Source organism: Eutrema salsugineum, unplaced genomic scaffold, assembly GCF_000478725.1.
Source record: "Eutrema salsugineum unplaced genomic scaffold, Eutsalg1_0 scaffold_6, whole genome shotgun sequence".
Taxonomy (NCBI): Eukaryota; Viridiplantae; Streptophyta; class Magnoliopsida; order Brassicales; family Brassicaceae; genus Eutrema; species Eutrema salsugineum.
Genome location: NW_006256547.1, coordinates 974,645 through 990,579, shown reverse-complemented (window position 1 = coordinate 990,579; position 15,935 = coordinate 974,645). Strand labels below are relative to the sequence as shown.

The 15,935-nt window shown below is 36.3% G+C and overlaps 4 protein-coding genes across 4 annotated transcripts; 2 read left to right on the top strand and 2 right to left on the bottom strand.

The window, feature by feature from the left end:
- Nucleotides 1-2,047: 2,047 nt before the first annotated feature.
- Nucleotides 2,048-2,827, top strand: LOC112083548 (PLAT domain-containing protein 3). Its single transcript, XM_024151760.1, has 2 exons — nt 2,048-2,199; nt 2,287-2,827. The coding sequence occupies exons 1-2, from the start codon at nt 2,137-2,139 to the stop codon at nt 2,746-2,748; spliced, it is 525 nt and encodes a 174-aa protein (XP_024007528.1). The 5' UTR covers nt 2,048-2,136; the 3' UTR covers nt 2,749-2,827.
- Nucleotides 2,828-3,583: 756 nt separating this feature from the next.
- LOC18011857 (inactive TPR repeat-containing thioredoxin TTL3) lies at nt 3,584-6,252 on the bottom strand. The gene is made up of 4 exons (XM_006394010.2): nt 5,114-6,252; nt 4,657-5,025; nt 3,980-4,313; nt 3,584-3,876 (listed from the first exon to the last, which is right to left on the bottom strand). The coding sequence occupies exons 1-4, from the start codon at nt 6,070-6,072 to the stop codon at nt 3,745-3,747; spliced, it is 1,794 nt and encodes a 597-aa protein (XP_006394072.1). The 5' UTR covers nt 6,073-6,252; the 3' UTR covers nt 3,584-3,744.
- A 545-nt stretch (nt 6,253-6,797) lies between these two features.
- Nucleotides 6,798-8,748, bottom strand: LOC18011856 (succinate dehydrogenase [ubiquinone] iron-sulfur subunit 3, mitochondrial). The gene is made up of 5 exons (XM_006394009.2): nt 8,518-8,748; nt 8,284-8,399; nt 7,944-8,182; nt 7,158-7,367; nt 6,798-7,061 (listed from the first exon to the last, which is right to left on the bottom strand). The coding sequence occupies exons 1-5, from the start codon at nt 8,690-8,692 to the stop codon at nt 6,875-6,877; spliced, it is 927 nt and encodes a 308-aa protein (XP_006394071.1). The 5' UTR covers nt 8,693-8,748; the 3' UTR covers nt 6,798-6,874.
- Nucleotides 8,749-14,060: 5,312 nt separating this feature from the next.
- Nucleotides 14,061-15,690, top strand: LOC18011728 (phosphatidylinositol 3-kinase 2). The gene is made up of 2 exons (XM_024151372.1): nt 14,061-15,011; nt 15,044-15,690. The coding sequence occupies exons 1-2, from the start codon at nt 14,216-14,218 to the stop codon at nt 15,355-15,357; spliced, it is 1,110 nt and encodes a 369-aa protein (XP_024007140.1). The 5' UTR covers nt 14,061-14,215; the 3' UTR covers nt 15,358-15,690.
- The last annotated feature ends 245 nt before the right edge of the window (nt 15,691-15,935 follow it).

The following is a 15,935-nucleotide window of genomic DNA, read 5'->3' as shown; positions in this document are numbered from 1 at the left end:
TTGATGAATGCCACCTCAGTAACGGAATCTCGTTGGGATTGGGACTGGGCCATCTTCTCCCAATCTTCTCACCGAAAATAGGTACTGATTCATACGCCCATATGAGATACGCATGCACAAATCCATGAATAAAGTAAGTGTAATAGATTCTACTAAATGCTTAAAAGCATGACGCCCCCACGGATAACTCTCAAAAGCATCTTCATCCAACACTCGTTTTGCGCACTTCAACGGCACTCGACTATTCCGGTTGAGGCCAAATATTCCGACATGCAGGAGAAGGAGCTTTGCAACCATTTTCTTCTTCGCTTCACTCCATGTCTGACAGCGATCTATGACACGATCCAACTCATTCCAATTAGGACCGTCGAAGGTTTTGACACCCATCTCAGCCCAAAACTCAGTGTGATCAATGTCCCAACCATCTTCGACAATTGGATCACAGTTGAACCGCGTAATTTCTGCGAACTCGTGCAACGAAAACCTCAACGGTCTACCACCAATCAAAGACCAAACCTCGTACTGCCTGTCCACGGCCAATTGTTTGGCTATGAACTGATGAACCATGTGTGAACTCCAAACATATCCCCTAGTTGCAAGCTTCAAAATTGATCCAATTGCACATCTGTTCATTACATCATTAAATATATCATCGCCAATGTTCTCTCTCAACATGCCGAAATCAGTCAGGTGACAGCCATAGTTAAAGCTGTGCTCCTGTAAGGGAGATTTTCCAGGCTGATGCAATCTTGGGGGATATTCTTTCGAATCACTAGTTGAAGCCATCTAAGAAGAAAAAAAAAAGAACAAGGTTACCAATCAACAAAAACAACACCAATACAAAACAACACCAATACGACCTCAACAAAAAACAACAACAATAACAATACAAAACAAGACTACCACATTCGTCAAAAACAAGTCTACCAATAACAAGTCTACCTCACACCAATAACAAGTCTACCACTCGACACAATAACAAGTCTACTATAAACTACGGTTATATTCAACAAACAAGTCTACCAAACAACCATTACATTTCTACAAGTCAACAAAACAAGTCTACCATACACTAATAACAAGTCTACCTAATACCAATAACAAGTCTACCACTCAACAAAACAAGTCTATCAAACAACCATTACAATTTTACATGTCAACAAAACAAACAATTATATCTAAACCTGAAACGACACACAAACAACTCTATCACAATGCTATCTATAAGAGTCACAACAAACAACTCTACCCGACCATAACATAAGTGAAATAGACTTATCTTTTAGTAGTCTACCAAATATGCCTGTAAAATTCCTTCAAAAAACTCACCGGGAAAAAAAATTCGACGAACCGTAGTTTTTGAGGAAACCACCGCGGACCAACTAATTCCTGCACCGGAAAACAAATTTAGGGTTAGACAGTTTGCACAAGACTTCGCCGGTGCCTCCTCTCGCCGACACATCCGACGGTGAACGAACGCGAATCAAAAAACGAAACAAACCAAAGATTTCAGCAAAACGAAGACATAAAAAATACTTACCAGAGACGCAGACCAAGCCGACGACTAACGCCGATGAAGCAGAGAACAAGGAAACACCGGAAAACTGGGTTTCTAGGTCGTCGTCGTCTCGTCTAAGCCGTTGTCTTCGTTTGCAACCGAATTGAAGATGAAGAGAAGGCCGCGAATCGCCTCTAGGGTTTCGGTTTTCAGTTTTTTTCGGGAAACTGAAAAGTTTTTTTTTGTTCTACATTTATTTGGAAGAAGAAAGTTATAATTTATTGTATATTTATCACTGTATATTTACTATATTTGTGAACTACGAATTTATAATACATAAAAAAAAATCCAAATTTTTATTTGTGAGGGATAAGGATGTCTTTTCCACGCTTGTAAGGTTATTCTAGCAAAAATGTAAAGAACCTAGGTTAGTTTTGCAAACAAACCTAATTGTAAGGTCATTTTAGTGATTGTTCTCTAATATTAATCTCTCAAGCGACAAACAAGATATATATTATAACCAGAAACTAATAGTGTTCGCGTAAGGGAACACTATTACAATACATTTCAAAATTTCAGCATTCCTCGATTTCACACAATTTGGCTCTACTAACCAATAAGAGTTCTATTAGACGACGATGTTACGCGGCAGCTCCACCGTCCTCCCCCTGCTCCTCCTCCTCTCCGCCGTCGCTCTCGCCGTAAGTCACTTCCTTGCAAATGCACACACAAATCATATATTACAAATCAATCGTTACAGTTTATGATTAGTAATATTGTTTAACTAGTTGGACAATGATGATGACATGTGCGTGTTCACGGTTTATATAAGAACCGGTACGGTTTGGAAAGCCGGTACTGACTCCATCATGAGTCTCCGTCTATACGACAGTTACGGCCGAGACGCCGTTATCTCCGATTTGGTGTCATGGGGAGGTTTAATGGGTCCGTTTCACGATTATTTCGAAAGGGGTAATCTCGACATTTTCACCGGTTTAGGTTCTTGTCTCTCGGGTCCGGTTTGTGCGATGAATTTGACATCTGACGGCTCTGGCGATCATCACGGTTGGTATTGTAATTACGTGGAAGTGACGATGAGTGAGAATCGTCGACGGAGAAGTTGTTCTCAGGAGAAGTTCACGGTGGAGCAATGGTTGGCTCGTGATGCTTCGCCGTATGAGCTGTCGGTGATTAGGAATCAGTGTTCGGACTTTGTCAAGAATCGGCGATTCGTTCTTCCCACGATGTGAACATAGGATCAATTTAAAAAAATATATATATTTTTGGGGTCAATGAAACATGATGTGATCATGTTTTAGTGTGATTGAGTTTTCGTGTGTTCTTTTTTTTTTTCTTAAAGAGAATGAAAGCAAATGTGTTATTGTTGTATTATTATGCTTGACATTTGAGTGATTTTTTATTTTTCCTTGGGGTGGTCATAAAATGATAAAATCGAATAATTTATGTATGAAGATCTCTTACCGCGTGACAGCTAGGGTTCCAATTCGGGTTAGAAACTCGTGGGAGGACAAGTGTAAACCATTTGGCTATAATATAGAACGGGTTTGGGTTACGTCATAAAAGGCTGGTTTCACAAATTAGTTTATCGCCGATTGAAGATCATTTTGGTCTGGATCGCACGGTCTATATGCGGGTTCAAAAGCCTGACACATTAAAAGAAAACCTGACTAACATAATATGGCTAATATAATCTGACTTATAAAGACAGCGATGCTTTCTTAATAGATAAATAATTATAAAGTCAACTGATAATTAAATAGCTATAAAGGCAGTTGATAAATAAATATTTTCGTAAATATTTGTAAGAAAGTGACGACAATTGAATTACAAATTTTGTTTGTTCATACATTAATACTTTGAATTTAAAATACGCATAATCGACCTACAAACTAAGCGTGCCAAATTAAGCGGGCTAATCTGCACTAACACCTCTATTGAAGGCCCGATTTTATAAATTTTGAGGTTTTTTTTTTTTTTTACCATGGAAAATTTGTACTTTTTTTTATGGGGGTTTAATACAGCATCACCACAATCTCATTTCTATACAAACATTTTAATCACCCAAAAAATATTTAATATATTTAATTTGAAAGAATCACACAATTTTTGTCATTTAGGTGTCAGTCGCCGGCCCAAAAAGAAATTCAAACAATGAATTTTCTAGCGCTAGTCATTTTCTCAGCCCATATTACTCATCACGGTGGTTTTTTAATCACCGGAAAATCTCAAGAATCTTGGCCACGACGTTTCATGAGTTGTTGTTGTGCCTCCGATAATCCTCTGATCACTTCCTCATCGTCAGGCGTCTCTTTTCTCAATTCCTCGTAGTCTGCCTGTACCAATTCCCACTTTCGCATCTGCACCACCACCACACAAACACCAGTTAATTATTTCTAATTATTCTAAAGCCCCCAACTTTAGTATTCTTCTCCAAATTGACCTTAGGTTTTTTGTAGTTACCTTGGCGTTACAATCGGCTCTTCTCAGGCGAGCTTTGCGGTAACGCGGCCGGACAGAGATCGCCGCCGAGCAATCCTCAACAGATTTCTCGAATTGACCCAATTTTGAACGGCAAGCGGCGCGATTGCAGAGCAAAACGGAGTTTCGCGGATCGTGGTCTAATCCCTCGCCGTAGGCGGCGCACGCCTCTTCGAACCGCCCGGCTTTAAATAGCTCGTTCCCTCTGAAACGAGCTTCCGTCACCGCCTGAGCCCGCCGTAACACCATATTCACCTCCCTGTTATTCCCGTCCAGCTTCCCGGCGCGTTGGATCGCCTCCACCGCCTCGTCGAATCTGATAAATTCAAATGTTAAACCGGAATTGAAGGATGCATATATTCAACATACCGGATTATAACAATACTAGCAAAATATCAACCGGGATTTCAAATTTATGACCGGTACATACTCTATACCGGATTGTCACTATTTGTAACAAAAGCCTGTATGTGTCAAATCTGATCAATGTACACCTACTAGATACCGGACTTTTTAATTTAAAAAAAATAAATAAATAAATAAGCAAAGAATTGTGATATAAAACCGGGACTCTCAAATTTGAGACCGGTACAAACTCTACACTTGGGTAATATGATAAAACCTAGAATTGTGAGGAAGAAGAAGAAATAAAAACGAACCTGCCAGAGGCCAAGTGAACCTGAGCACGGACGACCAAGAAACCAGCATAACCGACCGGTCCATAGTACCGAGTACTGGTTTCCACATCGAAAACCGGACATCTAGACAAAGCATCATCGGCATCTTGGTGTTTATGCGTTTTCAACAATGCTTCTGCTTGCAACGCATACACCTGTGGAGCAGCATCAGCTCCTGAAGCGATTGTGTTGGTCGTCTCTGTAATCAAACCATTCCAATCTCGTAGTCTCTTAGCTTCTGTGCACTTGCTTAGATTTGTCTGTACGGTTTTCGCCTTTGCAATGTCTTCAGGATCGGCCTCTGGACCCGAATGCTTGAAATGATACATCGATTTCTCGACTTCTCCTAACCTATCGAAATTGTGAGACAATCTTTTTTTGAAAAAAATAAATAGGTATATTATTAATTTGATTATTAGTGAGGCATTTTATAGATTACCTGAGGTACAAGTTACCCAACCGATGATGTGCCCTATGGTAATGAGGCTCTATTCTGATTGCTTCTCTGCATTCGAAAACCGCATCAAGAATTCTCCCTAGTGCAGTCAAAGCCGCGCTCTTGTTGCTACGGTACGCAGCTTTATTCGGATCAATCGCAATCGCTGCATCATACAAAGCTAACGCCTCTGCGAAATTCCCATTCTTGTAATCTTCGTTCCCCATTATCTTCAAAGTCTCTGGATCCATTCTTGTTGAGATTGCTCTACACAAAGATCCTGATTGTTCTTGATTACTCTTGGACGCTGCAGCCACGGTCGTCGTCCTCTTCGCACCATACCCTCCTCCTCCACCGTAACTCTGAGTGTTGACATTACCGTAGTTTGCTGGTGGTCCTGACTGGTTCAAATTGCCAAGACTTCCATATAACATCACATTGCTAGAGGAAGCACGAACCAATCCATTGGGTCCTCTTGATTTCTGATGGTCGGTGATCATGCTTTCAAGCTCTCCCGATAAACCGATGGCTTCTCTCGGCACTTTCCTCTGTCCTCCTCTGTATGGATCAACGCTACTACTATTGTTTTTATAACTACTGCGTTGCTGATGTTGTTGCTGATGTTGTTGCTGATGATTCTCGTAGCTCCCTAACTGATGGTTATTAGGGTATTGGTTCGACGAGGGTTTTGATGGGACGAGTACCGATCTCTGATTCTGATTTTGGTTATGGATCGGTTCGGCGGAAACCCTCTGGTCATCTCGAGGTTTCTTTAGCTCTGCACCAGGAGATTTGGTGAACTGAATGTTGCTGGTTGGGGTCGCAGCCGTGGATGTGCTTTTCTGGCTACCGTTATCGGTTGAGGTAGGTTTCTTGGACCACAATCCACGTCTACCGAACATTACGCTCAATAAACCACAACCGGATCTTCTCTCCGCCGCTGCCGCCGTGTTCTCCTCCATCCCAAGAACCGGCCTGAGACTTTTTTGAAATCCTCTCCCTCCAAATGAACAAATCAAGAGATTTTAAGAAGAGAAAGAAAAAAGGAAAGAGGAAAATTAAAACCAGAGATCAGATCATTGGCGAGGAGAAGAGAAAGATTTTATCATCTTTTAAAAGGAAGAACAGAGGAGAAAGATGTGATTAGGCTTTTCTCGGCCGGACGGTAAAGAGGAACGAAGAATCTTCCGTTTCGTGTTTTGTATTGGTGTCATAAATTTAATATTTTGTGTCATTATGGTTTTTGGATTAACTACGATAATGAATAAGGAAAGTGCGATTAGGTGAATTTTTTTTTAAGGACTGGAAATGTTTATTTGTTATTCGATGTCAATTAATGAGTTGGTGGTGAGTTTGAAAATTGATGCCAATTCACTAGTGGTTAATTCATCACCTTCTATTCTGTTTTTCTTTTTTTTTTCTTTCTTGTCAGCTCTTACTTTTTTTTTGGTTATTTTTTTATTTTATTTTTCGATGGTTGTTGCCTGCTGACTCGGTCGTGTAAGAATATTTTTAGAAAGAAGGTGGGCGATTTGTCCGTAAATTAATCCGTGTTTTTCTCGAAATTGATTCCAATTTTAGATGATTTTGTGGAAAGCACGTATTTTCCTTTTATGTACGTGTTTGATGATCTTTTCTTTCTAAAACGTTATATCAATAAAAAAAGAGTAGAAAGACACGTGTTCAAACATTAATATCATATTGCCTTGCCAGGAGAGAGAAGCTTTTACAGTACATATATAACCGGACCAAGCCATGGTGTGGCTAGGCACTCACGGTTCTCTCGACCGGATCAGAGAGCAAATGCTTAGCCTTCATCTTTAAGATGGCACTAGCTGGGTCAAGTCCTTTAGGACAACAAGCCGTACAGTTCTTGATTGCTCTGCATCTATACACTTTCTTTTCATCCTCTGTTATCGCTTGTAACCTCTCTTGTCTAAACTCATCACGGCTGCGTTAAACCACAAAAAAAAAAAAAAAAAAAAACCCGATTTTAAAGATCCGACATCAACTAAAACCGTTGATCTTCGATTTTTATACTTTTTACCTGTCGCTGATCCAACGGTAGGCCTGTAGTAAAGCAGCGGGTCCTGGAAACTCCTCGGGGTTCCACCAGTAAGAAGGACATGATGTGGTACAACACGCGCACAATATGCACTCGTACAACCCGTCTAGCTTCTTCCGGTCCTTTGGTGATTGTCGGTGTTCACGTCCGTCTTTTGGCGGCTTCCTTGTCTTTAACCATGGCTCGATTGATCTTTAGTTTTCAAGCGAACAACACAATCCAATAACATGCATCAAGTTTACATTGGGGATAAAACTGTATCTACTTTGATTCTACGGTTGGTGACAAGCAGAATAGTTCTACATTTCCGTAAAATTCATCTAATCACAACTATTCAACATCATTATTTATATGTCCAGCCATCAGGATACGCTACGTTAACTTAGTAACAAAAATCAGAGATAGATGGATTTTATTTAGTAGAAAAAATAATATAAAGACTATGATTGGAAAGACGCATAATAAGGGAATAGTTCGACAAGTCTCCAAAAATTTAACTAATCACAGAACTCCATGAAATCAAGATTCATATTCAGACATTTTGTGATTTGCACCCAAAATCAGATGAATATTTTTTTTTTCCGAGAGTTTTCACTTTGAATCAAGTTTTTCAGCTTAAATGAGTGTGCCATTCCAATTTGCGTACGCTATTTATTTTCCACATTTTTTACGTCAAAAATATCGAACAAATATATTACCAAACGGAGTCCAGAATATAAAATGAAGTCAGAAATTAATAAGGGATGTAAAGAAGGTAGCGTCACTTACTTGTATTGTTGGTAAAAATTAGTGAGGTCCATGACTAAATCTTTGATGACGTACATGTGAGGTAAGGGAGTGATTATGGTGGGTTTCGAAGTGTCGGAATTTATAGGTTTAAGACACGCGACGGTATTAGTACCGTCGATGTTCATCGAGCAAGATCCACATATTCCTTCTCTGCATGATCTTCTATAACTCAAACTCGCATCTTCCTCTGCTTTTATCTTCTGCAAAACGTCCAAAACCTAATGCAACACATCATGTTAGTTAGGAATCAAAGCTCTTCGAGGTCAATTCTAATATTACGAAACTAATTATTAATCAACAATATAGTGTAGTTAACTACCATGGGACCACAAGTGGAAAGATCGACGAAGAAAGATTGAAGAAATGGTTTAGTGTTTGGATTGTCAGGGTTCCATCTGTAAATCTTGAACTCTTTTCTAACCACTTTGTGTTGGCCTGTTAGAAAATCAACGGATATCATCGACGGAATTCGATAAAATAATTGCATATTTGAACTTTTTATAGTTTGTTACCCAAAAAAAGTTCCCATATTTTCTTGGTTTATTATTCATACCTTCTTTGTCTTTGGTTGCTTCATGGGACTTTAGAGTATCTTTGGACAAGTCTTGAGCCGCTTTGTGACCTTTTAGGATCGGAAAATCTCCGTCGCCGCTTAAGCTGCTGCTCAAACGTACTTTCTCCGCCGCTGGATTCCATATTACCCGCCGCAGCAGCAGCAACCGCAACATCTTTGCTCGCTTGATCAAAAAGCAGTTAAAGCGTTTTTGAATTCGCCTTGGTCAAATTCGTTTGTGAAAGGAAGGAGTGAAAATTTGGCGTCGGAGAGAATTTTTATCTGTTGCACGTAATTACACGTGGACATTGTTGAGGTTGTACATTCGAGTCTTTAACGGCACGTGTGAGGCAACGTGTTCGAAGACAAATCTTTGATTTACTTATAAGGCCGTATAAAGCCCACTCATTCAGTTATTTCAGCCTTCGAGAATCGGGTTTTGCGTCGTGTCGGGTCGGATCGAGATGTGGTCTCTCCAACGATAAAACCCGTTTCTTAAGGATTTTTTTGACAAATCGTTCTTCGTTTACTTGAAAGACAGGAGCATTTTGTCAATTGCATTGGATCGTGTGCTTCGTATATAAATCCAGACAAAATATTGCAAGAACAGTCAACGGTCCAATTTCCTGAAATACAGATGCCACGTGGCATGTCTCTTTGTCTGGAACAGGACCACATTTGACCAATCACACACACCCTTCTTCATTGAATTCGCTCTTTTTGTTTAATGCTGCTTGTTTGAATGCCATAGTAGGATTGGTATCATATTCACGAAAACTTCGAATGTATATTAATCTTGGTTTGTTTAGTGTATCAGTCTATGTATATATAAAAAAGTAATCAAACTAAGATTAACTTCAAATGTTGTTTCATATCATTTAAAAGTATTGTTTGGATTGTACATGTTGGGGTTTGAATAGTTGTGATGAACGGAACGGACTAAACTATTTACGGATTAATCGCTCTGTTTTTTGAAGCGGACAACAATCAACAATTCGTTTTGGAACAAGGTTTTCTTTCCTTCATAAAACTGGTCCACTATTGTCCCTAACATATATATATATATTTTTTATTGTATATGTGTATGTCATCCGCACCAATGAAGAAATGAATAATAAAAAGTGGTCCAGTCGACAACGGTTTATTATGTCTAGTCTGCTACAACTAATAATATTCTTGGATGAAAACATAAGTAAAACAAAAAAAAGGAGCGATAGATAAATCTTGTATTTTTTATTACTGGTGGCTAATCGCTTTGTTAAAATCATAAAAATAATAGTACCAAACTTGTTGGGAATTGGCAAACTACTAAAAAGTGCAGCTTGAAATTTTTTAGAATTTCTAATTTTTTTTTATAGATGGATAGTTTAAAAAAATGTTTATTTGAGAAATATGTAATTTTAATGTATTTGTGAAGTATGTATTTTTATATTTTTTATGTCTATACTATTATCAATATTCATAAATGTAGTACACACAATATACTAGACATAATATATAATCGACCATATACCATCTCATGCATGTCGATCATACATCATTGATATCATTATCAATTATCATAGATCATACAGTATAGTTTATCTGTTTATACTTTATACCAACTCATTCTCATATCCTACGTGAGAATTTTAATACAGGTTTATTTTTACTCGTAAATTGAAGATTTTATGTTGGTATTTAAAATTTTAAATTATAACATGTGCAGAACAAATTATAATTTTATTATACAAAAGATGTGATCATTCAGTAAAATCTGAATTTAATACATGAAGTATATATCTGCCATGTAAAAATTAATTTGAATTGGCCCAAAATGATTTGTTTCTCAGCTAACAAGCTAAAGCTAGCATACACATTAGTCGTATTTTATCGAAAACTTAAATAAAATAAATAACCCCTTTCTTAGTTTTCACCTTTTGTCAATACACAAAACACATTTTTTCATTTAGCTAGCTTGTAGTCGCAACTCGTATACACTAAATCATATCAGAAAAAGGTAGATATTGTATAATCTTAATGTACTTATTATTCTATAAATTTAGATATTATGATATCAAGTGTGGGTTCTCAGCGAGTGATTGGATGTCAAGGAATAAAACCAGCGAAGAAACCAACAAAAACCTAACGGACAAAATGAAATATTCTTATGAGTGGAAGGAATATTGTTTGTTTGAAATTTATATAATTGTTGCTTAACCGTGGGTAACAGCTTAGACATTCTTTCGAAAAGGGAAATACGAAATATACTTAAATCACGTAAATGTTTATGAAAATGTTAGCCAAACTTAATTATGAGGTTTTTTCAACGATATGCATTACTCGAGTGTTAATTTGGATATTAACACAACAATAGATCAATACAAACTATTGGACCAAATGTTGTGATCAAACAATTATGAGTTTCATTTCTATGTTTTTATCTTTATATATTATGAACATCGTCTTTAATAAAACGATGGAAATTCTTCATTTATGTGTGTTCTATACTTTAACAGTGGGGATAATTTGATAAGGAACTTAGTAAGGTTTCTTTCCTCAAAAAAAAAAAAAAACTTAGTAAGGTTTCTGGTTTACAATATTTCATTTGATAAAAAGGAAATTCAAATGAATACCGTTCGGATTTTAATGGTTATTGTTTTCCAAATTGATTTGTATTGATTCAATTTTGACTTATTTAGGTTGTGCACTCTATGCTATGCGGTTATTATGTGACGATTATATATATTATTATATATATATATATATTTATGATTAGTTTTGATTAAAAGCTAGAAAGCAATAAAAATGTCAATGTCAACTAGTGTTTGTATTAACTAATAATTTTCAGGGGACCGTAAAAAGGTACCACCGTAACAGTGTCATGAGTTATGTTAAATGTATTTAAATTGTGATTTGAAAAAGTGAGGGTCTAATCAATCTAAAATCTTTTCTCATATGTCACGATATTTTTATGAACACTGTCCTACATCCACCGTTTTTTTGTATGTATTGGTTTCGTATATGTTTTCATTTTCGTTATAAGTAATTATCATTGTTCCAACTTCCAAATAACTTCGCTATTATTTGTTTCTAGTTTTTAGTATGGATACTTGTACAATTTATATGAAATATTTCACCCTTTTGTATTGTTTAGAGAGAAAACATATGAAACGTAAAATAATTAAGCAACCTAATGAAACGATATAGTTAGGTGACGGATTTGATAGCTCTGACGTGCCACAAATGTAAAGTTTATGGCCCGATTCAGATGTAACCTAATATTATTTGTTAAAATTTATCGTGTTGTGATGTTGTTTTAAATCCTTTTCTCAATATAAAAATAACGATACTAGTCTCTAAAGATCAGATTTTTTGATGTGATGATGATTAAACTCGTTATGAAAATGTTCGAACTATAGTTGCTCTACAAGGTGCACTATAACTTATGATATGATGAAATGCACCATAACTTATGATATGATGAAAAACATACGATAAAAAATTCAACGAATTACAATTTTAGAAGTTAACTATCCCAGCAACATGAAAATATACGATGGATGGTTATATCTACACTATATCCATGAATCATGATGGATATTTTCCCACAATCACAACATATATCTTTACTTATATCATATTAAAGGTACCCTTGATAAATTTAACATCCATCAATGTGCAGAAACTGTATATAATAGAAACCGTATCAGTGTTATAAGCTTAAAATTACTTCGGTTAATATATCAAACATGTGAAAGTACGTGAAGATTTAGATCTCGGGATCTCGCTTCAAGATTTGGTCTTTGGAGAGGCAAATATAGGTAAGTAGACAACAGCTATGAAACAGTACGACAACGACCTCAACAAGTACACAACCACCTCTAATTTATCCATAAAGCACTAACATAATAAATTTCTGGATAAAATATAAATCTGAATATAGATACTTTTTATTATTTGTTTTTCTATCTGTAAGTCCAAGTTAGAGAATTATTGTACTAATTTACTTGGTAATAAATATATCTTAAACAGCTAAAATACCAAAAAAATATGAGTTTAGAAAATTAATTTTGATCTAGAATAATATATATATATATATTTATTTATAAATAACGACAAGGTATCTTTGATGTAACTATCTAAATGCTATGCAAACAGATTACAGAATAAATAACACACCTTGGAATTCTTTGCGTTTGGTGAATGTTGACCATAAATACATTACAATCTACAGATAAAGAAAAGTACAATAAATACGATTAAATCAGGAATTATTCAATTTCCTAAATTTAATTTGGTCTCACTGATCATTGACCCGGTCAAAGTCTGTGCTCTGTTTGACAACTTTTGATACATGTCTCTGTTAAACATGCCAAATGTTGATGTTTCACATGTAATTACGCATCAACTTACTTATAGTAACACATATAGATGTCGATGGTTGAATAGTGGCTTTCGTTAAAATTCTAATTTAGGAAACACAAGTACAAACACAATTCTCTTAAATCTAATTATCAAATAGTTAAATTATTTAAAAATGTTACTATATGATATCATTTTAAAACAAAAAAACCTAAAAGCATGGCAAGAAAAGAAAGAGAGAAATATGGACTACCAAAAAAATAGGAGCGATGGTTTTTTTTTTTTTTCTTTCTTTGGCAAAAGGGGCGATGGTTATTGCTTGCTTGTATAAATGTATCCCTTTTCATATAACAACCCTTTACCCAAAATCTTAAGAGCTTTTCCACTATTACCAAATGGTTTATTTTATCGAGTAAAATAACTTAAGTTGTACATCCTAATTTGTAAAACCATAATTAATTTGTACCCCCACCCAATAGTCAATATTGGTAATTCCCGTCTACCATTCTCTTATTCCATTCACATATGGAAACAACACTTCGAGGCACTCATTGAAAAAAAACAATGATAATGAAGTTGATTATATAAAAAAAATTTCAATGCTTTTATATTTGTATTAACTTGTATACATAATTTTGTTGGTGCAGTCTCTCACACTCACCCCGGTGAATTTTTAAATATAAAATAATTTAAAATTTGAAATATAATAAAGGAAACGATAAAAACAAGTTGTATATAATTGAAAACACTTACATATATAATAAAGGTTATAAAGGTACAAAGCTATAAAATTTTAGCTTATGTTGTTAATAATTTTTTTGTCTTAAATCGCAAAAGTTGCTAAGATTGACAGTTTATTTTGTTTAATTTTAATGGTTTTAAGATAAAATTGTTATGATTTAAAATGATAATCTCGATTTTGTGTTGTAAATTGTAATATAGGTGTACTTTATAATTTCAACAGGTTATGAGGTGTACTACGAGCCTTGTGCCTTGTGAACGATGAAAAGAAAAGAAAAGCATAATTCTATTACCCTACCTCTCTTTCATTCCTTTTTTTTATACACCAAAATGTAATTAACCCTAGTTTTCACATTTCAAAATTCAAAGTTTCAAGTTTCAAGTAAAGGAAAAAGGGAAACAAAAGGTTAGTAGAATAAAAACTAACAGTTATAGAAGAAGAAAAAATAAAAGCTGTCCACTTTCTATTGGCTTTTCTCTCCCCACACAACCATCAATTCCTTTCACACTCTCCTCCTCCTTTTGAAGTTTCTCTGCAACCAAAAAAACCATCATAACCCTCTCCTTCAGTCTCATTATTCTCTCTGGAAACCATCATCTCTCCTTCTCTGCCATGGATTCAGGCAACAGTAGTAGCATGCAATCCTCAAGCGGTGGTGGCGGAGGAGATCAGGAAGAATACGACTCACGCGCCGATCAATCAATCTCTGCTTTCTTCAACAACAACAACACAACCACCGTCTCCTCCAACATCGCCGGTCAAACACAGCTTGACTCTCTCATAGCTAACTACTTCAACACGGGTTGGTCAACCGATAACTCTCTTTGGTCAGCGACGACTACAAAGCCGACCGATGTCTCTAGTCCTAGACCGCCACTACCGATCTCATCAGAACCAGTCTTCTTCACAAACCCACTCCAACAAAATCTGAGAACAGTTTCAAACAACACAAACACAACTAGTCCCGTTTGTTCCGTCCCAGCAGACAAGAAAAACGGTCTTAACAACATGGCGACACGAAATCCGAAGAAAAGATCTCGAGTCTCGAGACGAGCGCCTACGACTGTTTTGACTACCGACACTTCAAACTTCAGAGCCATGGTTCAAGAATTCACCGGTAATCCTTCAACTCCTTTCACCGGATTATCGTCATCTTCTCCTTTTCCAAGATCAAGATTTGATCTCTTCGGTTCTTCTTCTTCTTCATCCTCACGACCCTTGAAACCCTTTCCTCACAAACTCGTGTCTTCATCGACGGTAAATCATCATCATTACCTTCCTACTTCTCCAGATTATCATCATGATCATCGTCATCAGAGTCTTCTCCATAACACGAACACCCAAAACATCACAAACCCTTTTCTCAACAACCAAAGTCCTAACAACCCTTTAACGGACCAGCCACTTCTATGGAAAAGCCGAAACCTTTGCTCGAGCAATCGTTGAGCTTGAGAACGAATAATGGTTTTGGACACGTGGACGTTGGAACAAGCTTTGAAGGACTTCACGATATTATCGTCTCTTCGTCGTCATCGATGACGCAGTCAACCCTAAATATTATTCATGGATCGGGCAAGAATTCTGAAGCCGAGAATGACAATGATCTCTTTAGATCCCTCAATGGTGGAGATCATTCCATTGTGCAAAGATCCGATGGTTACACACCGCCCATTGCTTCTGGATCGGAGAATAATCTAGCGGTGGCGAGAAATGAAGGTATGGTGGAATTATCATGGATCTCTTCTCCTGATTAGATTCAATTCTAACTTTGTTTATCACATTATATATGATCGTATTTATCTTTAGCCATATATAAAAAAAAGGAAAAGAAAACCTTAGCGAAAAACATCTGATGAATGGGACATGAATTAATTAGTGTATGGAAAGAATTGGGAATCTTTTATGTTCTAAAGCTTCAATGGTATAATTAACAATGACTTTCTACATATTCGAACAATGTTTTTTTCTTTCTTTCTTTCCTTTCTATAATGCTGTTTCGGTTTTTATTGGACTGGATGTGTGTATATATAGAACTGGACAATATTTACAGATATGTTTGATTTTGATCATCGGCTCGAGGTTAGTATAGTTTGAAATTTCAATGGCCTCGTGGTATAATTTGAAATTTCATTCAGTTATGGGAAATAAAAAAAAATTAAAGAAGCATGTCTATACATGAATATTTATCTCACAAAGAACCCAAATAACATGCTTTTATTTTGAGAGAAAAATGTTAGCTCTCTGGTACAGTATCTTGTTACTAGGGTTATGTATGAGCCCTAAAAAAAAACATTTCGGACCTATGAAACATTGTTAGTTTATTTGCCTAGAA